The sequence below is a fragment of the Notolepis coatsorum genome (assembly GCF_963971535.1).
Source record: "Notolepis coatsorum genome assembly, chromosome: 2".
Lineage (NCBI taxonomy): Eukaryota > Metazoa > Chordata > Actinopteri > Aulopiformes > Paralepididae > Notolepis > Notolepis coatsorum.
The window spans coordinates 61835446-61862592 of record NC_140166.1 but is presented as its reverse complement, the minus strand read 5'-3'; the positions used below and the strand labels follow the sequence as shown (position 1 = coordinate 61862592).

Below are 27147 nucleotides of genomic sequence, written 5' to 3'. Positions count from 1 at the left end.
ATGTTTCACATTTTGTTTATCATTTTGGAAATATATTCTATTTGAATAAATGATCTTTTTGAAAGCGAACCTCACCTTTTAATTGCAAAATAATAACATACACTGTTACCAGGGGTCAAAACAATGCCATTTACTGCTTTTTATATTGAAATAAAATTTATATTATGCATAATTGAGTTTGGAATTTTGGCCCAGCCCTCCAACATATTTTCAGTTGCTCATTCGGCCCCCTGGGAAAAATAATTGCCCACCCCTGCTCTAAGACAAACTCTAACCTTAACCAACTTCGAAGAGTGCCTAAGCTTAACCAGTGTAGAAACAGGCGTCGGCCAATCAGAGAGCGTCTCCGATAAATGCGGCTTGGTTTGGTATTCACGCGTCTAAGTGCATGTCTGATTGATTGATTGAACTGTATTAACAGATTGCAGAATGGCTACAATACAGTACAGCTCAATACACACAATTGTTAAGGGGATGCAGACCAGAGAAAGACTTTCGTCTTGTTTACATCAGGGTCCCACATTTTCAATTCATCAGGACATATATGACATGACATACAGATAGACAGTACTGCTACATCTATACATTTATGACATACCAGATTTGCAAATACAGTACTGTTTGTGATACAAAAAGAGTCCAGAAAAGAGAGTATACACATTTGATGTAAAAACTGTACATTGGAGGTTGGGTTTGGTAGGAGGGGTTGGGGGGGAAACACTGTACATTGGAATATTGACAACCATATGGTTTGGGGGGGAAACATGCACTTTTAGAATCACCAGAAAGGCTTTCGAAAGTGAAATACCATGTTGGCCTCAATATTTTCAAAACAAATATGAAAAGGTTATGAAATGAACAAGAATGTGATAAAATATGTAATAAAAACAGAGCTCAACACATACATTTTGATCAGTAGAAATCAGTTAGTTTCCCCCAATACCAAGATGGCAGCGGTCTCCGACTGCAATTCGAAACTGGCCCCTACAAATGTCCTAACCCAGTTGTACAGTAAAGACCAAGTATGGCTTGGTCAGTATTCCAATGTACAGTGTATGTATGTATGTCACTGGGATGTAAAAGCGGGGGCTGCTCGATAGACAGTCTTACACCAACATTGTATGATCAGAGTGCCAGTCTTACAACATTGTACCAGTACCAATTTTACTTAAAAATCGTATGGTCTCAAATCTAACACTAATGCCTCATCTCCATTACTAGCCAAGGCCGGGTTTTGGTATGGTATAGTTGGGTTTGAGTCTCCAATGAGTTTCTGGTCCAACTCTCCAGTTACTAGGCAACCTTTCAAAATTCACACCACCAACTGTGGTACACGAGCTTAAATCCATGAGGATACCGGGTTAACTTTGGCCCGGTTGTGAAAGGTGGCCGTCCAGTCAGGTTCTAAAGACAATAGAGATGCTCACTGTGTGCCAGACAGGCAACAGCATGGCTGAACCCTGGCTAGTGGAGACGAGGCATAACAGTGAAAAATGCCACTTCTACAGCATATCTTGAGGCAGAGCTTTTGTAAAATGTATAGCGATTAAACCATGGCAGGAAATACAGAAACTACTGCTAACCCATTTACGTGTACCCTTCAGTTTATGATGTGCATGTTTCCGTTTATGATAATATTAGGGCTGACCCTTAATCAGTTAGTCGACTAATCGGTCGAATATAATCATAAAAATAATTTACACTTTTTTTTTTTGTCGACCAATAGTCGACAAAATCCTAGTCGACCATCCAAATCCTTAGTCGGGGACAGCCCTAGATAATATGTACCGTACATCTTTCTAGCAGGGTGTAACAAAGCTTCATACTGCAAAACCCAGATGAAGTGTCTGGCATTATTATTGACTATGAAAATCCAGGTCAGAACAAGAAAACGAAAATGCATACAGAATAAATGACAATCCCAATTTATTCACAGCAGACAGAAAAAGGCAAAGAGAGTAGAGGAATTAGTGCAAGGAATGCCTCTGAACATCAGAGCCCATGTGCAACACAGAAACATATGACAAAGTCATCCTTTGTGACCCATCATGACGAGCACTCGTCTTTGAAGTAAGCTTGCGTTTGCACGAAGCGACCCATTTCCCCCCAACCAGCAACAGCACCTAATGTGGTCCGTCAAGTAGAGAGAAGCTCAAGCCTCCTCGAGCTCAACAAGCACGCCGTCACAGTCTTTAGGGTGAAGAAACATGACCAGTTTTCCGTGAGCACCGATTCTGGGTTTGGCCGACAGGGTTCTGATGTTCCTCGCCTTCAGGTCCGCGATCGCAGCGTTGATGTCGTCAACCTACAACCACAGGAAAAACGTCAATAAATCTTACTTACATAAACCACTCTTCCACCCATTCATCGTCCTCGTCTACATTACCAACTACTATACCAATAGGTCTACTACTATGCACTCAAACACAGCAGCACCCACGTTTAAACACCGTTTTGATGAACATGGGTTACTCGGCTGAAAGAGTTGTACCCTTCCTGCCGACTTGTCGTACAGAACTTTTAAGTCGCTTCAAAAGCATCAGCTAAATGAAATTTGATACATCACTAAGAAAAGGTTGGAATAGAAGCTGTAATGTAACGTTTGTCATATCGTCACCGCAAACTTCGATGCCCCAAGGGAGTTTTGAACCCTGGTCTCCCACGCCACAGCACCGCTACTCGCCCCAGTCACTTCACAACATCTGTAGTCCATCATGACTGCAGCCTCGCGGTACCATCCGTTACATATACATTTTTAAAGCACTTATTGGTAAACAACCTGCTTATATCTCTTCACTGTTAGATTGGAACCTATTCAACTCGATCGAATGACTGGATGGATGGTTCTTAGGGTTCCTCAGATTTGTTCTGAGCTAGGGAAGTCAGTCTTTTCCTTTGATGCCTCCAACTCATGGAATGTCCTTCAACTCAAGCTAAAATGGAGGTTCTCCCTTCCCTTGGAATGTTTAAATGTATGATTTCAGACCATTGTGTGACTACCTGTAACTGTTTTAGTTGATATTTTAAAATGACTTTTAACGTTTTTACTCCGGTGTTTAAATTTGTGAATATTGTTTATTATGTACTGTACAATCGTCGTTTCTGTAAATGTGGGAAACCTCAGATGCTTACGATTTTAAATAAAGGTTGAAATGAAATACACAGTATAATGTATGTGGGGACACATTCTATCAAACTTGATCAGGGTCACTCACCTCAATGCAGATATGGTGCATCCCTCCAGATTTGTTCTTCTGCAGGAAGCCAGCGATGGGGCTCTTCTCACCCAGAGGATGAAGCAGCTCCAGCTTGGTGTTGCCCAGCTCCACAAATACAGTGTAGACGCCGTGTTCCGGCAGGGGCACCTTGTCGCTGACCGTGGCCCCCAGGACGTCTCGGTAGAGAGCCGTGGCCTTCTCCATGTCCGGCACGGCGATCGCAATGTGGTTCAGCCTCCCTAGCTTCCACAGCGAACTGGGGACTTCCTGGTGGACCGTGGCGGTGGTGGAGTGCGCTCTCAGCAGTGTGTGACGCGCACACCTGGAAAGACCTGAAACTGAACAGAAACATGTGATGATATGTATAACATGAGGTTTTTATAAGATGTCAGCATTTGTCACATAGTGAAATGCTTGGTTCTGTGCGAGAGTTACCCCGAGATTGTGCTTCATACCAGAAAAGTATGAAGAATAAAGACCAAACACTATACAAAACTAAAGATTTACAAAATGCAAAAATGCCAAGTGCAAATATGAGGTAGTGCAGGGAGGGGGGGGGGGTAGTCCTCTACCTACCAGGCAAGGAGTAAGTTGATCCTAGCCAAAGGTTAAGTTGAGCCACACATGGGATGTGAGCTCAACTGACTTTTTCCAAGTAAAGATCATTCTGGACATAAGATTATCTATTCCTTTATCAAATACAACTGAACAGCCCATTTTCATTAAGTTTACATTTAACAATTCACTGCATTTCTTAGTGCAAGACTATGGAATTAGCCAGCTGTTTTAATATGGCTAGCGAGCTTCTACTTGAACTTATATTTTTAGATCCTCTTCTCCTCCCCCCCATCACTGGCTCATTTGACACAGTCACCATTTTGAAGAAATTGCCCAAATGCAGCAATTCAAAGCCAAGTAGCTAACCGTTTCACATGTTCCTATACCTTGTGGTAGTTTATGACCATGTATGCTATACATTTCAAACCCTGCTGAATTTGCAGCGACAGTCCTGAGAAATAGGATGGGTTCTTCTTCCTACATTTGTGGTGAAATTACAATTATTTGACCCAAGTTCAACCACACATTTAGGAAGCACCCATCATTTTACTCAAGTTTCTTTATTAGTTGTCATACAGAATTATATAAAATGCTTCCGTTTTGCGCCAGATTGTGCTAGATAGATAAGTATAAAACTACTCTGGACTCAAATTGCAATTTGTAATTTTGAGGGTGAGTCAACTTACTAGACTCTCTCCAATTATGACTTGCTTAAATTAAATATTAAATATTTTGCTACATCCAAGCCTCATTGCATTTGCACAGAAGGATCTCTACCGAATTGAGTCGTGCGCCATCATGTGGGCAAACTCTAAAGTGTTCCCAGAACGTCACATAAGGAATAGACTCCCGTTTGTACCCCGTTGGTTTGTACCTAGACTAATGATATTGGCCATGTGGCAAGAGGGTTAATAAGTGTAAACGGACAAAAACACCCGGCGCTTATCGTCAAGCATTGCACTTCAAAGGTTAGAAAAAAGCAGAGTGCAAGAACACGAGAAATGTAACGTTAGATAAACTATGCTTTTCTCGCAGACAAACGTTAGTTTCGGCTAAGTGACATCATGTTACAACAACCAGAGAGAAATCACTCAGACCATACATTGTAGTTCATGGCCCATAACACCAAATATTGTCCATTTAGAAACGTAGTTATTATGACAAGAAGATCATTGACACACACTCACCTGCAACCTTTAACACGCTGGACGCCATATTGGATGATGTTGTTGTAACTCGGAACCTCTTGCGATATATATAGTGTTTCGGGGGAGCCTATTAACCAGTGACACACAGGTTGAATTTTATTTAATTTATTTTGTTTTGTTTGTGTTTAGGTTTTATTTTTATTATGTTTGTATAGGGTGGTGATGTTAGGGTTGGGTATTTTGTTTTGTTTATTCTGGGTTTATTGGTTTTTCTTTATTGTTTTCTTTTCTTTACCTGGTTCTTGCCTTATTCTCGAAGTCAACTTCCTGTCTGTATACCAAACCAAGCCGCATTTCTCGGAGACGCTCTCTGATTGGCACTGACTGACGCTCTCTGATTGGCCACTGACGCGTTTGCCCCATCCGTGACGAGCTGTGTCTTTGCCCATTTCCACGTCAAACAGCCTGCAAACTACCTGGCGTTCTATCGCCATGCTCTAAGACAAACTCTAACCTTAACCAACTTCGAAGAGTGCCTAAGCTTAACCAGTGTAGAAACAGGCGTCGGCCAATCAGAGAGCGTCTCCGAGAAATGCGGCTTGGTTTGGTATTCACGCGTCTAAGTGCATGTCTGATTGATTGATTGATTGATTGATTGATTGATTGATTGATTGATTGAAAACTGTATTAACAGATTGCAGAATGGGTACAATACAGTACAGCTCAATACACACAATTGTTAAGGGGATGCAGACCAGAGAAAGACTTTCGTCTTGTTTACATCAGGGTCCCCCATTTTCAATTCATCAGGACAATTATGACATACATGACATACAGATATAGACAGTACTGCTACATCTATACATTTATGACATACCAGATTAGCAAATACAGTACTGTTTGTGATACAAAAAGAGTTGACAACCATCTATGGTTTGGGGGGGAAACATGCACTTTTAGAATCACCAGAAAGGCTTTCGAAATAGTGAAATGCCATGTTGGCCTCAATATTTTCAAAACAAATTATATGAAAAGGTTATGAAATGAACAAGAATGTGATAAAATATGTAATAAAAACGGAGCTCAACGCATACATTTTGATCAGTAGAAATCCGTTTGTTTCCCCAAATACCAAGATGGCGGCGGTCTCGGACTGCAATTCGAAACTGGCCCCTACAAATGTCCTAACCCAGTTGTACAGTAAAGACCAAGTATGGCTTTGTCAGTATTCCAATGTACAGTGTACAGTGTGTGTGTCCCCCTACCCAACCCCCCCCTGTCGTATTCGATTAAATAGAATAATCTTCAGGACGAGGAGATAGCGTTTATATGTTTATTCAAAGGTAAGCATCGTTCAGCATGAGTGTAACTCCATTCACGGCTGGCAGCCAACTGCCTGTGAGGACCCCTGGTCAGGTATACATAAGCAAGGTGCGCCTGGCGCACCTGTCGTAAATGATATATTCACAGCATGAATAATATAGTAAAGATATATTCAAAGCATGAATATTACATCCTCCTTCTTTTAGAGAAAGCTTAATAAGCTATGAACAAAATTGAAATTAGGAATGGTTGTGCAATACTCTGTAAGAGTTTCTTTGTAAACAATAACAAGTGCGTTACCTGTGTCAGGACCAGGCAATGTAAACAGGTAGGATTAATATGTTAAACATAAAGATTCATGTATCAAGGTATTATAGTTCGTATTGTGTGCCCTCTTATTCTGGATAGTCTGCTTTAATATTTGAATACTTCAGCTGTGAATAAGGTATGTATTCATGGCTTATTTGGTTGTGTCTCAACACTCTTACCATATGCAGTTCTTATTTGTAGAAGTAGCTTGCTAACAAAATGGGAATATATCGACAATTAAGCAAGGTAAGTAGGTCATAGATTCAACACATATAGTAAGTCATCATTTCAGCATACATTAATATTTGTTACATTTCACCACCCCCTTTTTTTTTTTTTTTTCTTTTCAATGGGGCAAATGGTGTTATAATAGGGCAGCGATCCGCCTGCACCCTGTACATTTATAGGTCTAAAATGTCCCGAGGCTTCACTGCTCGGCCGGATCTGGTGTAGTATGAAGCTGAGTTCTCTTCTGAGTCCTCTGGCAGTTCAGGGTCGTTGGTCTCCGGCGGTTGATCGACGCTCTCTGGACTCGGCATACCGTCGCTGTCCTGGAAGTGTTCCTCTTTCGTGTCCCTCAGGTGCCTGCGGTTGCGGCGGTATTCGCGTCCATCTTGGGTGCGAACGTGGTATGACCGCGCAGTGTCAGCTGGTTGTATGACTACTGCTGGCCTCCAGCGTCCAAGTTCTTGTAGTCTGACAGATTCACCACAATGTAGTGGGGGCAGCGGTCTAGCTGACCTGTCATAGTATTTCTTCTGGTGCTGTTGTTTTTGCACTCGCTTGTCATGTCCATCTTTTTGGCTTACTATCCCTGGCCGCAGCTGTTGGTTGGTGCTCGGGAGGGTTGAACGTAGCCTGCGGCTCATCAACAGTTGTGCCGGCGATTTGAAGTTGTCAACTGGGGTATTACGATACTCCAGGAGGCTTAGGTACGGGTCTCTTCCGTCTGCCTTAGCCTTGTCCATGAGTGATTTTGCCGTCTTCACGGTTCTCTCCGCTAGTCCGTTGCTTTGCGGATAGTGTGGGCTTGACGTGACGTGTGTGAACTCCCACGACTTGGCGAATGCCTCGAACTCTTTAGACTTGTATTGTGGTCCGTTGTCCGAGACTATGGTCTCTGGGACGCCATGCCTGGCACAGGCTGCCTTTAGCTTGTGGATAACAGCTGCCGATGTGGTGCTGTGAAGTCTGTCTAGTTCGAAGAATCTGCTGTAGTAGTCGACGGTCACAACATAGTCCTGGTTGTTCCAGTTAAAGAGATCTGTCCCTACAACCTGCCAGGGGCGGTCTGGGATACGATGAGGCATCATGGGCTCCTTGGTGTTTGATGGGCGGCGCTCTTGGCATATTGAGCACTTCTCCACGACTTGCTCTATATGTCTACCCATTCCAGGCCAGAACATGATGTCTCGTGCTCTCAGTTTGCATTTTTCCATTCCCATGTGGCCTGCATGGATCTTGATCAGCATATCTCCTCTGAGGCTGGTAGGGATGACTATTTTCTCCCCCTTGAAAATTATTCCATTCGTCTTGGATAGTTCATCTCTGTGATTCCAGTATTCGGTAATGTTCTGGGGGCATTGTTTTCTTTCCTCAGGCCATCCCTCCAGGATAGCCTGGCTGAGCAGCTTTAGCTGTGTGTCATTGTCTGTCGTTTCTCTGATCTCCTGTAGCCTGTCGTCGTGTACAGGTAAGCTGTTGTACACCATGTGTACCTGAAGGTCCATCCCTTCACTGAGACCGTCGTCGTGAGAGGTGAGTGATTTCCTGGACAGCGTGTCGGCTACTGGGATGTCTTTCCCAGGGCGGTGCACGATCGTGAAGTTATACTTGTGTAGTTGCAGTATCATCCTCTGTAACCGCGGTGGGGCTGCGGCGATCGGCTTCTTCATGATCGACTCCAGGGGCTTGTGGTCAGATTGCACCATAACATGGCGACCGTAGGCATATTGGTGGAAACTTTTGAATCCATAAAGGACTGCGTACATCTCCTTTTCGATTTGTGCGTAGTTGACCTCGCTGTCCGTGAGTGATCTGGATGCGTAGCTAATGGGCCTTCCTTCCTGCATCAGCACAGCACCCAGACCATACTTTGATGCGTCCACTTGTAAGCTGAGCTCCTTATCTGGGTCAAAGTAGATGAGGACTGGCCCAGGTTCACTGGTAAGTATGTCTTTCATCTTTTGGAATGCAGCGTCGTGCTGCGCGTCCCACAGGAATTCATTCGATTGTTTAAGCAGCTGTCTCATGGGTGCGTTGATCTCGGAGAGGCTCGGGGCGAATTTCGCCAGATAGTTGACCATACCTAGCACGGTTTCCAGTTCTGCACGGCTCTTTGGCGCCTCCATCTCCTTGATGGCAGCTATCTTGCCTGGGTCAGGCTTCATGCCGTCAGCTGAAAGGATGTGCCCGAAGTAGCTCACTTCGGTGGCTCCGATGGTGCACTTGTCTGCGTTGAGCCGAACGCCTCTCTCCCGTGATCTCACCATCATTGCATGTAGGTTCTTATCGTGTTCCTCTCTGGTCGCGCCATATACAAGGATGTCGTCTACTATAGCTGCTACTCCGTTCAGTCCCTCGTATGTCTCGTCGATTTTTCGTTGGAACTCGTCTTGGGCAGAAGCGAGCCCAAATGGTAATCGTAGGAATCTGTACCGTCCAAACGGTGTGTTGAACGTCGTCAGCTTCGATGATTCTGTGGAGAGCTTGATGGACCAGTATCCCGACCTTGCATCCAGTACGCTGAAATAGCGTGCGCCTGTTAGTCTGGGTGTGATGTCCTCTAGTGTCGGCAGAGGGTAGTGCGGGCGCTTGATAGCCTTGTTTAGCTCCTTAGGATCCAAACAAGCAACTCAAATTGGTCTTAAAATGTTTTTTTTATCTCTTTTATCATAACTTGGCTTTTATTTCTTTTATCATGAGTTGCTTTTAAGGGTTTGCGGATTTTCTTTTAACATTAGTTAACTGTATGAGTTGTCAGGTTAGGTGTTTTTATAATTTTTTTTTTTTTTTTTTAGAATGCGTCCTGTCAGTGTACATGTCCATTTGTGTTTCTGTGCCTTTTTATGTTCCATGTATGGACCACAATGGAAACAAGCCTTGGCTTTATTGTGTTTTATCCATTTTTGACCTGCGTTATTGACACTGTTATTGTCTTGTCTTTTAAAATGTTTTTTTTGTCATACGATTTGTGTCAAAATAAAGTATTCAATTCAAACATAGTCTGAGCTTGCCTGTGCGTGGCTTCTCAACAATGACCAGTGCACTGACCCACTCCGTTGGTTCGATGATTCTAGCGATGATCTGTGTGTCTTCCATACTCTGTAGCTCCTTCTTTAGTCGGCCACGCAGGGCGATCGGTGTCCTTCTCAGTGGGCAGACTACTGGCTTGGCGTCTGGGTCTATATGGATGTGACACTCTTCTGGGAATAGTCCTATCCCTTTAAACACGTTGTGGTATTCTTCCATGATGGACTGTTTATCTGTGTGTGCATTCACTGACAATACTAGTTTAATGAGGTCCATATTCAGGCATGCCTGTAAGCCTAGAACTGGGGGTGCCTGAGTGTCTACTATGTAAAAGTCTAACAACATGCCACGCTCTTTGTATTTACACTTTAACGTGCATGTGCCCTTTACCACTAGCTTCTCTCCACCATATCCTGTCAGTCTGCGTGAGGTAGGCTGTATTTTGCGTTTATCTTGTAAACTGTGATACTCTCTCAAAGGAATTACATTTACTTGTGCACCTGTGTCTAACTTAAATTTAAGCTCTGTGCCCTGGTTTCCTACTTGTATGTCTGCGAACGCTTGTTCTGTTGCATCAAACCGTCTGTCTGTCACGGTGTCTACATACAGTTCGTCTGACTCTTCTCCTGACTCAGAGCGCATGCTAATCTCGTGTACTGACTTTTTCTGGAAGCTACCGGCCCTGCAGACTTTGGCAAAGTGGTTCCATTTTCCACACTTCGTGCACTGTTTTCCCCTAGCTACACAGTTATCCCCTTCCTTGTGAGCTCTACCCCCACAGTATCCACAGTTCTTACGTGTGTCTGTGTCGCTCGCTCTGTTCGCTCTCTCTGTCCACTCTGCTCTGGGGCGATATCTCTGAGCGCTATGCTTCTGTTCATGTCTGTGCACCTCGTGCACGAGCTGCTCCTGCGCGCTGCACGTGGCGCCAGTAAAGCTCTTTATCTGTGATTGTGCTAGCTCGTGGGCTCTAGCTATATCTATCGCGTTGTCTAACGACAAGTCTGATCCTACGTTTAATAGTTTCTCTCTTACTTTTGCTGAGTGTATGCCAAACACTATGCGGTCTCTAACCATCTCATCATTGTTCACATATGCACAGTCTTTCACCAGTAGTTTCAATGCAGTGACAAATTGTTCGAATGACGGTTGCTGGGTTTTCTCATGGAATTTGTACCTGGCGAAGATTGTGTTCCTCCTTGGAAGTACGTATGCTTCGAAATTGTCATAGTAGCTCTTCAGTACCTTTGCTTCATCTGCACTGAGAGTCCATGTGTTGTGAATGTCTCTCCCTCTTTCTCCGCTCCACAATAGCAGGTAGCTACATTTCTCGTCCTCTCCTTTCTTCTTGAGTGGGCCCGAAAACATCAACTCTGCGTGCTGCCTGAACTTCTTCCATTCTCCCGGTAAGTCCAGAGAATCCCAATTCATCCGTGGCGACGGGACTCCGTTGATATCCATGTTCATCCTGCTTCTGACACCATGTCGTATTCGATTAAATAGAATAATCTTCAGGACGAGGAGATAGCGTTTATATGTTTATTCAAAGGTAAGCATCGTTCAGCATGAGTGTAACTCCATTCACGGCTGGCAGCCAACTGCCTGTGAGGACCCCTGGTCAGGTATACATAAGCAAGGTGCGCCTGGCGCGCCTGTCGTAAATGATATATTCACAGCATGAATAATATAGTAAAGATATATTCAAAGCATGAATATTACACCCCCCACCTCCAATGTACAGCCCCACCCACTTTATATGTCAAATGTATATACACTCTTTTTCTGGACACTTTTTGTATCACAAACAGTGCTGTATTTGCAAATCTGGTATGTCATAAATGTATAGATGTAGCAGTAGCCTACTTGTTACAAAGGGTCAGATTAAACCGAATATATATATTTATTACTTGAGATATATTGTATAATATTTGTATATCGTCTGATATCCCTTGTATATTCGTTGTACATATACACGGAATATCCCTTTACCTAGGTACAGGCCAGACCATAATATTCGTTCTCCTATTGGACAGCGACCCCTAGGCGCCAACGACCATACCCCCAATGTCGAGTTCAAAGCTACCGCTAAGATATGTCTCAACATGCCCAGGTTTGCGCAGTAATACGAGACAGAACTGAGGTTGGCACTAGATTATTCACCCTACGTATAAATACGTCGCAGGTGGATACAGAAGCACTTAGCCTAAAAGTGACTTAGACCAAAACGTTGAAGCCTTCACCACGATACAACGTGCCGTGAAGTGGGCCCTTTTTGCCCCTAAATAGAGCCTTGAGAACCGCGTGCGAATTGATAGCTAAAGTGTCAGAGTTTAACGCTGTATCGTCGAGTTCGACTTATTCTATTGTAAAGTAATAGTCTATTATGTATAGTGTATCGTGCGGCTACCGTTCTACAGTGACCAGCATTACCACCGGTTTGTCGTACCGAGCTAGTGCACTTATCCAGGCTGGGTGGCCTAACCTCGTGCCGCCATCCGAGGAGTCCTAGACGAGAACCGTGTGGATATGTACACCGGAGAACCTACACCGACGAATGCATAGCCTTTTCCGGCTGGATTATATTGCTTTGGTACTGTGGCTGCTGGAGCAGAGAACCGTCTACCCCACTGCTGTGTGGGATCTACCCTGTGAGGAGCACCGTCGAGCCCGCCTCTAGGACCCACAGAGGCTGGCTAGCTTTCATCCATGCTGCCATGCATACCGGAGTATAGCTGTTGCTTTGTCTACGGACCAAAGGATTATTGCACCGTCTCCTGTATCTGGAGTCTCTTTATTCCTCGTTGATCCAGACTTTTGCTCCCGACAATTCCTCTCCCCTGCTGGCTTACAACCGGAGGGAACCCCCTTAGTATCTCCAGCTGACTACGAGTGTGCCTTATATAATTCTTATGCTACAGGTGGTATTAATTATACCCATCTTAATATGCTCATGGACTTACGCTCTTGACCTACTTAAGTGTTCTTCGCCATATAATTCATTATTCTCAATATTGTAACCTACTATTGCTGCTCTGCTAATAAATACTTCTAAATATGACTTTCTTTGTTAAGCCGTATTATTGTGTGGGTGTTCACCATATATACCGTGTACTGTATGGCCAGTAATTAAAGTACATAACTAAGTAGTGGTTTAATGATACCATACTCTCAATACAGTCAGGGAATTGTACCCCTCAGTTACACTACTGTCTATCTGTATGTCGTGTGTGTCATTATGATGAATTGAAAATGGGGGACCCTGATGTAAACAAGACGAAAGTCTTTCTCTGGTCTGCATCCCCTTAACAATTGTATGTATTGAGCTGTACTGTACTGTACCCATTCTGCAATCTTTTCAATCAATCAATCAATCGTGACGTCAGAGTGTCTTCGAGACACTGCAGTTGCTGGGGTGTATACACTAGGTGGCGGTATTCGCCTTTCTGTTGTTGCGACCCGCCATTAACTCCAGAGAAGAAGAAGAAGTCCTCCCCAGTCCCATGTGAGGAGAGTAAAAGAAAGATGGCGGCTACCGGAGGGGTGTCGGTGATACTGGAGGACTGTTTAGATAAATTAAACATTAACACCGCGCAACCGGAGCACTTTCTAAGGTAAGTTCGTGTGTGTTTTCAACACAGTTGAAAAAAGGTGTTGTTAGCGACACTGCTTCATTTTGGCTAGGCTAACATACAGTGTAGCTGGCTTGCTAACAGGCTTGCTAACAGGCTATACCAGCACTGAGCAGCTGGCCTGGTCCACATGTGCATTGCACGGTTTGATTGATTGATTGAAAACTTTTAACAGATTGCAGAATGGGTACAGTACAGTACAGCTCAATAATACACACAATTGTTAAGGGGATGCAGACCAGAGAAAGACTTTCGTCTTGTTTACATCAGGGTCCCCCATTTTCAATTCATCATAACATGTATGACACACGACATACAGATAGACAGTACTGCTACATCTATACATTTATGACATACCATATCTACAAATACAGTACTGTTTGTGATACAAAGATAGTCTAAAAAAAGAGAGTATATACATTGCATTGCACGGTGTATCCTTTGCCAGGTATTACAAAATACAGTAGTATAGGTTGTGCAGTTGTGGCTAGGAGGATATTGACGTTTGAACTGAACACTTCAGGTGTCTGGTTGGGTTCCCAGACTGAATAATGTTACATGTCTTTCAGTATTGGATGATTCCATTCAAAGTACAAAGAACGAAAATAAGTTTGGCATCCAACCAGAGTGCAAAGGTAACAGTAAAGTGCAATATACAATGTACAGGTGGTTAAACTGGGTACAAAATATACAAGTTAGTACTATTGACGTATTGAGTGTAGTGCTAATCATTGTGTATTATTTACAGAGTTGTATTGTATAAATACGAGACAGTATGACTACTCCTACTAACTAGACAGTTCAGAGTTTATGTGGGGGGGGGGGGGGGGGTTAAAGTGGCACAGAGTTCAGAGAGATTACAGACGAGGGAAAGACGAGGGTGGCTGGTTGGCGCAGCGGACATTGCGCTCGTCACCAACACAAGAGACACCGGGTTCGAATCCGGCTGTCGGCGTTGCCTCCGGCTTGGGCCGGCCGTCATCTGGACGTTGTGGACAGCGACTCCTACAGGTCGGTTGGGGGGCGCCTGCACAGCAGAGACGGGAAGTGGCGGGGGCAGCGTGAGCCTCCCACACGTTACACCTCGCCAAATGAGAGTCCGCGCTGGCAGGTGAAAAGATGTGACAGGCTGCCTCCTCGTGTACCGGAGGGGACACGTGATGCAAGGCTTCTATCCTCACTACAACCGGCCAGTGGGGGGCATACTTACGTTCAAGACAGGGGAGGGGAGAATTGGCAGAGCGAAATTGGGATGGGAGAAAAAAAGAGGAGGAAAAAGTGGATTAAAAAAAAATATGAGGTAAAGAAGCTGTTCCTGAGTCTGCTTGACCTGGAGTGGAGGTTCCTGTAGCGTCTCCCGGAGGGTGGAGGGCACACAGTCCCTGACAGGGATGAGAGGTGTCCTTGACAATGCTGCGTGCCTTCCTCAGACACCGTTTGTTGTGGACAAAACTGACTCCCTTTTTTCAACTGCAAAGTAAAACTTTGTCAACATGTTTTATCTAATAAAATGAAGTTCAGTCTGTTCATCTCACTTCAATCATTTTTATTGCAGAACGTGGTATTTTCTCAAGCAGACGGATGTCAACACTGTAATCTGTGTTGCATGTACCTGACAAACTGAACTGTTTGTATTACAGTCATATTCCAACTTAACTGAATGCACATGTGTGTCTGTGTGTGTGGACTACTGTACTATTACAGGTATTGAAATGATGAAACAATGCAACTTCCTTATACAAAAAAAAGATAAAAAAAAAAAAAAAAAATATTACAACAGCCTTCTTGACCAGTGCTGAGGTGTTGAGGTCCTCGGCGAGTTTAACAATGTTGACATTATCTTTTGTATTTTCAGTCTCCAAGATGCAGCGGCGGCAGACTTCACCTCCCTCACGAAGGCCCTGTACGACCTCCACAAGTCCCAGGAGCCCGCCGGGTGCAGCGGCAGCCCCCTGGAGCAGCTGGTGGTGGAGAACTTCGACGACGAGCAGATCTGGCAGGAGCTGGAGCTGCAGAACACGGCCGTGTTGAAGAACTTTGAGACCGTCGTCGGCGAAGCCGTCTTGGACGACTCGATACGCCTCCCGGAGGAAGAGGAGGGAAACGTCGACGACGGAGAGGATGGTGTTCGGCAGGAGATGGGGGGTGAGGAAGAAGAGGGACCATCCAGGAAGTCTAAAACATTGCCCGGGGGGGCAGAGGATGCCGGAGGCGAGGACTCTGATCTAGATTTTGACGTGGACGCTTTGGAAAAACAAGCGAAGAAAAAGCGACCCTTGGCAGCGGCGGCGGCGGGGGGGAAAGACTCCAAGAAACCCGGGGGCCGTGCGTCTCGGGTCGACGACAGGTTCTTCAAGCTGTCGGAGATGGAATCCTTTCTCGACGACATGGACAAGCGGGAAGGGAAGGACAAGGAGCCAAAGGATGATGTAGACTACTTTCAGGACTTGCCCTCTGGTGACGACGATGATGATGAGGAGGAGTTTGACATAGGAGACATTTCCTCTAAAAAAACAAAGAAAGGAAGCACTGTACGTATTGTCACCCGAATCACCGTTTAGTCTGATCCCGCCCACATAGCATATACTTCACTCATCACCGTTTAGTCTGATCCATAGCCTTCACTCATCACTGTTTAGTCTGATGATCAATAGCCTTCACTCATCACTGTTTAGTCTGATCAATAGCCTTCACTCATCACTGTTTAGTCTGATCAATAGCCTTCACTCATCACTGTTTAGTCTGATCAATAGCCTTCACTCATCACAGCATAGTCTGATCAATAGCCTTCACTCATCGCTGTTTAGTCTGATCAATAGCCCTCACTTATCACTGTTTAGTCTGATCAATAGCCTTCACTCATCACAGCATAGTCTGATCAATAGCCTTCACTCATCACCATTTAGTCTGATCAATAGCCTTCACTCATCACTGTTTAGTCTGATCAATAGCCTTCACTCATCACTGTTTAGTCTGATCAATAGCCTTCACTCATCACTGTTTAGTCTGATCAATAGCCTTCACTCATCACAGGCTACAGCATAGTCTGATCAATAGCCTTCACTCATCACTGTTTAGTCTGATCAATAGCCCTCACTCATCACTGTTTAGTCTGATCAATAGCCTTCACTCATCACAGCATAGTCTGATCAATAGCCTTCACTCATCGCTGTTTAGTCTGATCAATAGCCCTCACTTATCACTGTTTAGTCTGATCAATAGCCTTCACTCATCACTGTTTAGTCTGATCAATAGCCTTCACTCATCACTGTTTAGTCTGATCCAACACACATAGCATAATTCTGCACATTGATGCCGATTTGATTGTAGCATCAGCAACACGATAAACAAAGATATGTCTGTGCTATAAAGTTGGTGGAAGAAGGGGATGATCTAGATTTTCAAGAAGCCTGTCTGATTTCAGTACACCCACAAAGCACTTGCTCCAGTGTTTTGTGTTTATTTTTTCTATTTTTTTCTATATATATATATATTGGATAATGGATATTATTATATATTATATTGTATTTGGCATGGCATGATAGTAAGTAACACATTTTCTGCTTCCAATATCTCAAATAAGTATATATATGCCCATTGCCCAATATGGTGTAATTCATAGGTCCTTGCAAATGTGTTTACATCTCTGGGTATACTTTTTGTTTTTGTTACTGTACAGTACACATCAAATGGGTCAGGAGATAATTATTTATTTTTTTAATTATGTTTTTGGTAGATTTTTTTTTTATTGGTTTTTCCTACCGGGCAGTCCGGTAGAGAGAGAGAGAGAGAGGAATAATGGGAGACAGAGCAGAGGGGGAAGACATTCGGCAAAGAACGCCGGGTCCGGGAATCGAACCCGGGTCGGCCGTGCCGCGACGCAGTGCGTTACGTGGTTCGCCACTCGGGCGCCCCCCCCCTGGGTCAGGAGATCATTTCAAGTGCTTTTCTAGTGAATTTATTTGGAATCTGGTCTGTGTCGACTGGCATATATTTCTGTGGAATAAGCAGCACTGGTTAATGTCTGTCGTCCACACAGCCCTCACTCCACTGGACTGGCAGCGAGGACCGTGTTACATTACCTACTTATTCCATGTTCCAATGACACAATCCTCGTTTCCAAACCATCAAATATCTTAAAAGAGACCCCCAGTTGTGCCAAATCATCGATTGATTGACTTTATTTGACGTAATAAAATACAATACACAGGTGCATACAGTATAAAAATATATCAGGACAGTGCAAGAAAGTCCTTAGACTTTTTCCCATTGCGGTCCCAGGATGAGGCAGGCAGAGCAAAAAGAGGGATGGTCTTCTTAAAAATGTCTGCTATCCCTTTACAATCAGTGTGATTTGATCATACATATGAGTGATATATTATATATAATAGGACAGACAATTAACACCATTTATTATAGTTATTGCAACAGTTTTAACAATAACATATTATGTATGTTATGTAACAATAACATGGTATTGTTAAAACAACAGCAAAAACTATATATAAACAATGGTCGGTCCTGTTCCGTGTTGTCTTACAGGTGAAGAGCTCCAGGAATCTGAAGTACAAGGACTTCTTTGATGCTGTGGACGGTGAACCTGCAAAAGCGGATGACCAATCAGAGGAGGAGGATGACGGTCCGAATGGGCTGCAGGAGGAAGAGGACATTGGTGATGATGAGGAGGGTGATGATGATGAAGATGTCAATGGGTAAGTCCTTAAAAGCGGAACTACGCCCACTTTCACAATTGTATGTTATTCCTCTGGTCTACGACGGTACAAAAACATTGGGGAAAATGAACAACTTGGAAAACATCCAAAAACTAAACCTCAAACATGTGATGTTGTCATCATCAAGTATAAAGTCTGAAGCTGCTCCATAGACAATGAATTGGGAAATATGTCATAGGTGACACTGAGAGACACCCAGGGGAATGTTCAGAGTTCATAGGTACATTTTATGTTTCAGAACTGAGACCACTACTGTGGGTCAGTGGGTCCGCAAAATCAGTCTCCCATTCATTCATTGATTTGATTTGATTAGACTTTTTTTTTTTTTTTTTTTTTTTTTTTTAAATAAATACAAGATTCCAGAAAAACGTCAAGGATGCTACACAAAAAAAAAGTCAACACTTATTTCCATTGTGGTCCTTGGTCTTGGACGAGCGATACAAAACATGACAATGGAGCAGTTCCAGACTTCATACTTGATGACATCACATGTTTCGGTCTTACTTCTCTGGAGAGAGAGAGACTCTCTCATGTTCTCGAGACGTTGAACTGTCTTAGGATGGAAATAACATATTGAAATGTTTCCTTTCAGTGGCGTTCCCCTTTGAAAAATTATTAAATAACTTGTTTCTTCTTTGAGGGGTTAGTTGTCATCAGATAATCTCATATAATTTACTGATGGAAATCTATTTAGCTTTTTAGTTACATTTTAGCTTTTGTTTAGTTAAAAAGTATTTTCTTATGTGGTGCTGTTGACAACAACACAGAGTAGGGCTGTTCGATATGACAAGATATATCATGGGACGATGGAACTATCGCTAGATATTTGTCTTATCGCTTCTATCAATATTGTCGCAGAACGAAACACAGAAGGAAATCAAGCGCACCCCATCTCACACGCACGCCGATACAAATATCTCGGCTTTTCAAATAAACGCACAGAGCATTACCTGCACCTGCATTGTGTTCTTATTGAATACAAATCAATCAATCTGCTTTTGAGGACCTGATATTCAGCCTTTAGTTATACCTTTATGTTTCTATTTACTCCACTCGAGCCGTGGTATTATTCGGTTGCGTCCAATTTGACTTTATCAAGTGGATTATTGCTCATTCATCATATCTACTCTGAAATCAAATCTCTGGAAATTGTTGATTTTGCGCAAGATAGGTGAAAGGCAAGCTGCAGTAGAAAAAGATATGTGGTTGTTTTGTACAGACTAATGTTTTATTGAATTTACAGAAAACGCACTATCGTGATATATATCCTTATTGTGACATGACATTTCCCATATCGTGATAGAAGATTTTGTCCATATCACACAGCCCTAACACAGAGGGTCATTGGCTTCTGATCTTATTGTGTCAAGTGAGGTCAAGGGTCGAGCATTGTTTTGATTGTTTGTGTCTTTGATCTCTTCTTTGTGGAACATGAACAAAAGGTAAAGAAAAAGGATCTGAACATGTATTTTTAATGTTCCAGGGACTTTGATGAAGACGAGGAGTGCAGACTGGCCAAGGAGGCTCTGAAGAGTGTGACCTTTGACCTCCCTGGAGAAGAGGACAGCGAGGGAGAAGACGTGGAGGCTATTTTGGGAGGAAAGGCCGCAAGCTCCGAAAAGTCTGAATCCAAGTCATCCTTTGAGAAACGTCAAGAAAAGGTATCCCGGTTCTTAACAATGTTCTCATTTGATGTTCCCATTTATTAAGTATGAGTCTGGACATAATGTTATCAAATGGCTGCAAGTTTCCTCCACTGACGTACGGCTTTATGTACTTGGGCGTATTTACCATTTATCATCTCGGGAGCTCGGTTGGAGCATTCCATTATCCATTGTGATTAACTACATTACAAACGTCGAAGAAAGACTGGCCCAGGAAGTCCGTAAATATAGCCATGTGTACAACATGACGGTCTAGCGGCCACGAGCAAAATATCTCCAGTACGTTTGAGAGTTATTTTTATGCCTATCTATTTGCAGACTGTAAAGTTGGGATGTGGGATTTACATTCCTAGCTATAGACAGTAGAGGTTACATACCTTCAACATCCACACTAGTCTAGACAACTGATCCACTAGTCTAGACGACTGATCCACTAGTCTAGACGACTGATCCACTAGTCTAGACGACTGATCCACTAGTCTAGACGACTGATCCACTAGTCTAGACAACTGATGCACTAGACAACTGATCCACTAGTCTAGACAACTGATGCACTAGTCTAGACAACTGATGCACTAGACGACTGATCCACTAGTCTAGACAACTGATGCACTAGTCTAGACAACTGATGCACTAGTCTAGACGACTGATCCACTAGTCTAGACGACTGATCCACTAGTCTAGACGACTGATCCACTAGTCTAGACGACTGATCCACTAGTCTAGACGACTGATCCACTAGTCTAGACGACTGATGCACTAGACTACTGATCCACTAGTCTAGACAACTGATGCACTAGATGACTGATCCACTGGTCTAGACGACTGATCCACTAGTCTAGACGACTGATCCACTAGTCTAGACGACTGATGCACTAGACGACTGATCCACTAGTCTAGACAACTGATGCACTAGACGACTGATCCACTAGTCTAGACGACTGATCCACTAGTCTAGACGACTGATCCACTAGTCTAGACGACTGATCCACTAGTCTAGACGACTGATCCACTAGTCTAGACGACTGATCCACTAGTCTAGACGACTGATCCACTAGTCTAGACGACTGATCCCATAGTCTAGACGACTGATCCACTAGTCTAGACGACTGATCCACTAGTCTAGACGACTGATCCACTAGTCTAGACGACTGATCCACTAGTCTAGACGACTGATCCACTAGTCTAGACAACTGATCCACTAGTCTAGACAACTGATCCACTAGTCTAGACAACTGATGCACTAGACGACTGATCCACTAGTCTAGACGACTGATCCACTAGTCTAGACGACTGATGCACTAGTCTAGACGACTGATCCACTAGTCTAGACGACTGATCCACTAGTCTAGACAACTGATCCACTAGTCTAGACAACTGATGCACTAGACGACTGATCCACTAGTCTAGACGACTGATCCACTAGTCTAGACGACTGATCCACTAGTCTAGACGACTGATCCACTAGTCTAGACGACTGATCCACTAGTCTAGACAACTGATGCACTAGACGACTGATCCACTAGTCTAGACGACTGATCCACTAGTCTAGACAACTGATGCACTAGTCTAGACAACTGATGCACTAGTCTAGACAACTGATGCACTAGACGACTGATCCACTAGTCTAGACGACTGATCCACTAGTCTAGACGACTGATCCACTAGTCTAGACGACTGATCCACTAGTCTAGACGACTGATCCACTAGTCTAGACGACTGATCCACTAGTCTAGACGACTGATCCACTAGTCTAGACGACTGATCCACTAGTCTAGACAACTGATGCACTAGACGACTGATCCACTAGTCTAGACGACTGATCCACTAGTCTAGACGACTGATCCACTAGTCTAGACAACTGATGCACTAGACGACTGATCCACTAGTCTAGACGACTGATCCACTAGTCTAGACGACTGATCCACTAGTCTAGACGACTGATCCACTAGTCTAGACAACTGATGCACTAGACAACTGATCCACTAGTCTAGACAACTGATGCACTAGTCTAGACAACTGATGCACTAGACGACTGATCCACTAGTCTAGACAACTGATGCACTAGTCTAGACAACTGATGCACTAGTCTAGACGACTGATCCACTAGTCTAGACGACTGATCCACTAGTCTAGACGACTGATCCACTAGTCTAGACGACTGATCCACTAGTCTAGACGACTGATCCACTAGTCTAGACGACTGATGCACTAGACTACTGATCCACTAGTCTAGACAACTGATGCACTAGATGACTGATCCACTGGTCTAGACGACTGATCCACTAGTCTAGACGACTGATCCACTAGTCTAGACGACTGATGCACTAGACGACTGATCCACTAGTCTAGACAACTGATGCACTAGACGACTGATCCACTAGTCTAGACGACTGATCCACTAGTCTAGACGACTGATCCACTAGTCTAGACGACTGATCCACTAGTCTAGACGACTGATCCACTAGTCTAGACGACTGATCCACTAGTCTAGACGACTGATCCACTAGTCTAGACGACTGATCCACTAGTCTAGACGACTGATCCCATAGTATAGACGACTGATCCACTAGTCTAGACGACTGATCCACTAGTCTAGACAACTGATGCACTAGTCTAGACAACTGATGCACTAGTCTAGACAACTGATGCACTAGACGACTGATCCACTAGTCTAGACGACTGATCCACTAGTCTAGACGACTGATGCACTAGTCTAGACAACTGATGCACTAGTCTAGACAACTGATGCACTAGACGACTGATCCACTAGTCTAGACGACTGATCCACTAGTCTAGACAACTGATGCACTAGTCTAGACAACTGATGCACTAGTCTAGACAACTGATGCACTAGACGACTGATCCACTAGTCTAGACGACTGATCCACTAGTCTAGACGACTGATCCACTAGTCTAGACGACTGATCCACTAGTCTAGACGACTGATCCACTAGTCTAGACGACTGATCCACTAGTCTAGACGACTGATCCACTAGTCTAGACGACTGATCCACTAGTCTAGACAACTGATGCACTAGACGACTGATCCACTAGTCTAGACGACTGATCCACTAGTCTAGACGACTGATCCACTAGTCTAGACAACTGATGCACTAGACGACTGATCCACTAGTCTAGACGACTGATCCACTAGTCTAGACGACTGATCCACTAGTCTAGACAACTGATGCACTAGACAACTGATCCACTAGTCTAGACAACTGATGCACTAGTCTAGACAACTGATGCACTAGACGACTGATCCACTAGTCTAGACAACTGATGCACTAGTCTAGACAACTGATGCACTAGTCTAGACGACTGATCCACTAGTCTAGATGACTGATCCACTAGTCTAGACGACTGATCCACTAGTCTAGACGACTGATCCACTAGTCTAGACGACTGATGCACTAGACTACTGATCCACTAGTCTAGACAACTGATGCACTAGATGACTGATCCACTGGTCTAGACGACTGATCCACTAGTCTAGACGACTGATCCACTAGTCTAGACGACTGATGCACTAGACGACTGATCCACTAGTCTAGACAACTGATGCACTAGACGACTGATCCACTAGTCTAGACGACTGATCCACTAGTCTAGACGACTGATCCACTAGTCTAGACGACTGATCCACTAGTCTAGACGACTGATCCACTAGTCTAGACGACTGATCCACTAGTCTAGACGACTGATCCACTAGTCTAGACGACTGATCCCATAGTCTAGACGACTGATCCACTAGTCTAGACGACTGATCCACTAGTCTAGACGACTGATCCACTAGTCTAGACGACTGATCCACTAGTCTAGACAACTGATCCACTAGTCTAGACAACTGATCCACTAGTCTAGACAACTGATGCACTAGACGACTGATCCACTAGTCTAGACGACTGATCCACTAGTCTAGACGACTGATGCACTAGTCTAGACGACTGATCCACTAGTCTAGACGACTGATCCACTAGTCTAGACAACTGATCCACTAGTCTAGACAACTGATGCACTAGACGACTGATCCACTAGTCTAGACGACTGATCCACTAGTCTAGACGACTGATCCACTAGTCTAGACGACTGATCCACTAGTCTAGACGACTGATCCACTAGTCTAGACAACTGATGCACTAGACGACTGATCCACTAGTCTAGACGACTGATCCACTAGTCTAGACAACTGATGCACTAGTCTAGACAACTGATGCACTAGTCTAGACAACTGATGCACTAGACGACTGATCCACTAGTCTAGACGACTGATCCACTAGTCTAGACGACTGATCCACTAGTCTAGACGACTGATCCACTAGTCTAGACGACTGATCCACTAGTCTAGACGACTGATCCACTAGTCTAGACGACTGATCCACTAGTCTAGACGACTGATCCACTAGTCTAGACAACTGATGCACTAGACGACTGATCCACTAGTCTAGACGACTGATCCACTAGTCTAGACGACTGATCCACTAGTCTAGACAACTGATGCACTAGACGACTGATCCACTAGTCTAGACGACTGATCCACTAGTCTAGACGACTGATCCACTAGTCTAGATGACTGATCCACTAGTCTAGACAACTGATGCACTAGACGACTGATCCACTAGTCTAGACGACTGATCCACTAGTCTAGACGACTGATCCACTAGTCTAGACGACTGATCCACTAGTCTAGACAACTGATGCACTAGACCAGTGGTTCTCAACTGGTCTAGCCTCGGGACCCAACATTTTCCTTAGTCATTAAGTCGCGACCCAACATTTTGAACCACTATGATTTATGTAAAAAAATAATATTTGCAGTAATACGCAATCTTTCAAAACATGAAATAAACACAAAAAAGTGCAACAAAAGTGCAACTATTGCTAAAAACCCAATGAAATAAAAGAATAATAAATAATATATGCTTCTTAGCAGATTTCTTAGCTTAACATAACAGACCTAAATTTGGGGGAACTAATGGGATAACTGAGTTTGCAACAAAAGTGCAACTAGGGCTAAAACCCAATGAAATAAAATAATAATAAATAATATGCTTCTTAGCAGATTTCTTAGCTTAACATAACAGACCTAAGTTTGGGGGAACTAATGGGATAACTGGGGTTGCAACAAAAGTGCAACTAGGGCTAAAAACCCAATGAAATTAAATAATAATAATAAATAATTATGCTTCTTAGCAGACTTCTTAGCTTAACATAACAGACCTAAGTTTGGGGGAACTAATGGGATAACTGGGATTGCAATAAAAGTGCAACTAGGGCTAAAAACCCAATGAAATAAAATAATAATAAATAATATGCTTCTTAGCAGATTTCTTAGCTTAACATAACAGACCTACGTTTGGGGGAACTAATGGGATAACTGGGGTGTCGTATTCGATTTATATAGAATAATTTTCAGGACGAGGAGATTGCATTTAGATATTTATTCAAAGTAAAGTATCCGTTAAGCATGAGTGTAACTCCATCCACGGCTGGCAGCCAACTGACTGTCAGGACCCCTTGTCAGGTATACATAATAGGAAGGTGCGCCTGGCGCGCCTGTCGTAAATGATATATTCAAAGCATGAATAATATAGTAAATGATATATTCAAAGCATGAATATTACATGGGGTTGCAACAAAAGTGCAACTAAGGGCTAAAAACACAATGAAATTAAATAATAATAATAATAAATAATATATCCTTCTTAGCAGAATTCTTAGCTTAACATGCAGGGGACTAATGGGATAACTGGGGATGATGTTTGCTCCTGACAAGAGTCGCAAAGTCTGGGGTGATGGTAGACAAAGCAACTCTGAGGTCATGCTCAATGTCCAATCTGTTCCTCCGCTTTGTCTTCAGCTGGACCAGAGCTGAGAAGCCACTTTCACAAAGATGGGTAGTAAAAAATTTTTTTTTTAATTTTTTATTTTTTTACACGCACATCCGCGACCCACTCAAAATGGCCCCGCGACCCACTTTTGGGTCGCGACCCACCAGTTGAGAAACACTGCACTAGACGACTGATCCACTAGTCTAGACGACTGATCCACTAGTCTAGACAACTGATGCACTAGACGACTGATTCACTAGTCTAGACCAGTGGTTCCCAAAGTCGAGGTCGCGACCCAAAGGTGGGCCGCGAACAGCCACGGGTGGGCCGCGAGATGATTTATAAAAAAAAAAAAAAAAAAAATATTATTATTATTATTTTTTGTCAGGTCACTGAACTTAGAAGCAGGCCAGCACAGTGTTTATAGTTGTATTCTAAAATTCTATTCTATTGTATTCTAAAATGTGACTATATGGTTTTATATTAACTTAATAAATAAACAAAAACGAAAAATCTACTTATTTCAACGAACATTTCAAACTAAATAACAGATTATGCACATAAAACGCTGAAAACAACCGAAGCAACAATAGTATTTTAATGAGGCTATTATTATTATCATTATTATTTTGCAACAAGTTAGCCCTCTCATAAATAGCACATATAAATGAATAACTAACTTGAACTAACTTAATAGGATTGAAGTGATATGTGGCTTAAAAAATCGGTCACCTGGCAAAAAAAAGAAAAAAAAAAAAGCCTGACGATGTGCATTGGGCCGCGGCTCTCTGACGCCTTATTTTCTGGGTCCCGGCCTGAAAAGTTTGGGAACCCCTGTTCTAGACAACCGATTCACTAGTCTAGACAACCGATTCACTAGTCAAGACTGCTGTGCCTATGCTGGCGGAAACATTTCAACATGGACGTCTATGGTCCGTCTTCAGTGATGAGCGTTTCCGCTTCCGCCCTCAGATGTCGGTGAAGATCCAGGAGCTGGAGAGCGCGTCGCTGGCGGCGAAGCCATGGCAGCTGTCTGGAGAGGTGTCTGCCACGACCCGCCCGGAGAACAGCATGCTGGAGGTGAACGTGGAGTTCGACCAGGCCTCCAGGATGGGTGGGTTTCAAGCCTATCTCTCTTACTCCCCTCGTATGAAGTGTCAGCCATGTTGTTATGTTGAAGAGCATGTGTCATCAAACCATGTTTTTGAGGAAACGTTGCACAGGCTAATGCACTGGAATAAGGCCATAGTAAAGTGTTACGAAATATAGATGTGTATATATATACACGCATACAGATACACGTACACACATACACATACTGTTCACATACACACACATACAGATACACGTACACACATACACATACTGTTCACATAGACACACACACGTTATCAATACGATGTCCAGCTCATGAAAACCCAGACATCGTATTAGGTCTTGGTTTGTAGTATGATGAAAGAAAACCCCAAAACAACTAAA

At 43.5% G+C, this 27147-nt stretch overlaps 2 protein-coding genes across 2 annotated transcripts in view; one reads left to right on the top strand and one right to left on the bottom strand.

The window, feature by feature from the left end:
- Positions 1 to 1902: 1902 nt before the first annotated feature.
- On the bottom strand, positions 1903 to 5000 carry mcee (methylmalonyl CoA epimerase). Its single transcript, XM_084307483.1, has 3 exons — positions 4964 to 5000; positions 3216 to 3556; positions 1903 to 2305 (listed from the first exon to the last, which is right to left on the bottom strand). Exons 1-3 carry the CDS (start codon positions 4989 to 4991, stop codon positions 2153 to 2155), a joined length of 522 nt encoding a protein of 173 aa, XP_084163609.1. The 5' UTR covers positions 4992 to 5000; the 3' UTR covers positions 1903 to 2152.
- Positions 5001 to 13320: 8320 nt separating this feature from the next.
- The window catches only part of mphosph10 (M-phase phosphoprotein 10 (U3 small nucleolar ribonucleoprotein)), a 35183-nt gene continuing 21356 nt past the window's right edge, over positions 13321 to 27147 (top strand). Inside the window, exons 1-5 of the mRNA XM_084308787.1 lie at positions 13321 to 13419; positions 15293 to 15968; positions 17980 to 18149; positions 19654 to 19831; positions 26641 to 26782. Of these exons, the coding sequence (XP_084164913.1) occupies positions 13331 to 13419; positions 15293 to 15968; positions 17980 to 18149; positions 19654 to 19831; positions 26641 to 26782 (1255 nt within the window). The 5' untranslated portion in view covers positions 13321 to 13330. The remainder of the gene's footprint in view (positions 13420 to 15292; positions 15969 to 17979; positions 18150 to 19653; positions 19832 to 26640; positions 26783 to 27147) is intronic.

What these genes read in the sequence shown, in the direction of transcription:
- mcee (XM_084307483.1), bottom strand. Translation starts at nt 4,991, where the DNA reads ATGGCGTCCAGCGTGTTAAAGGTTGCAG. An exon ending in CAGCGTGTTAAAGGTTGCAG is followed by an intron (nt 3,557 to 4,963) that starts GTGAGTGTGTGT and finishes GTTTCTGTTCAG; the next exon opens with TTTCAGGTCTTTCCAGGTGT. An exon ending in TGCACCATATCTGCATTGAG is followed by an intron (nt 2,306 to 3,215) that starts GTGAGTGACCCT and finishes CTGTGGTTGTAG; the next exon opens with GTTGACGACATCAACGCTGC.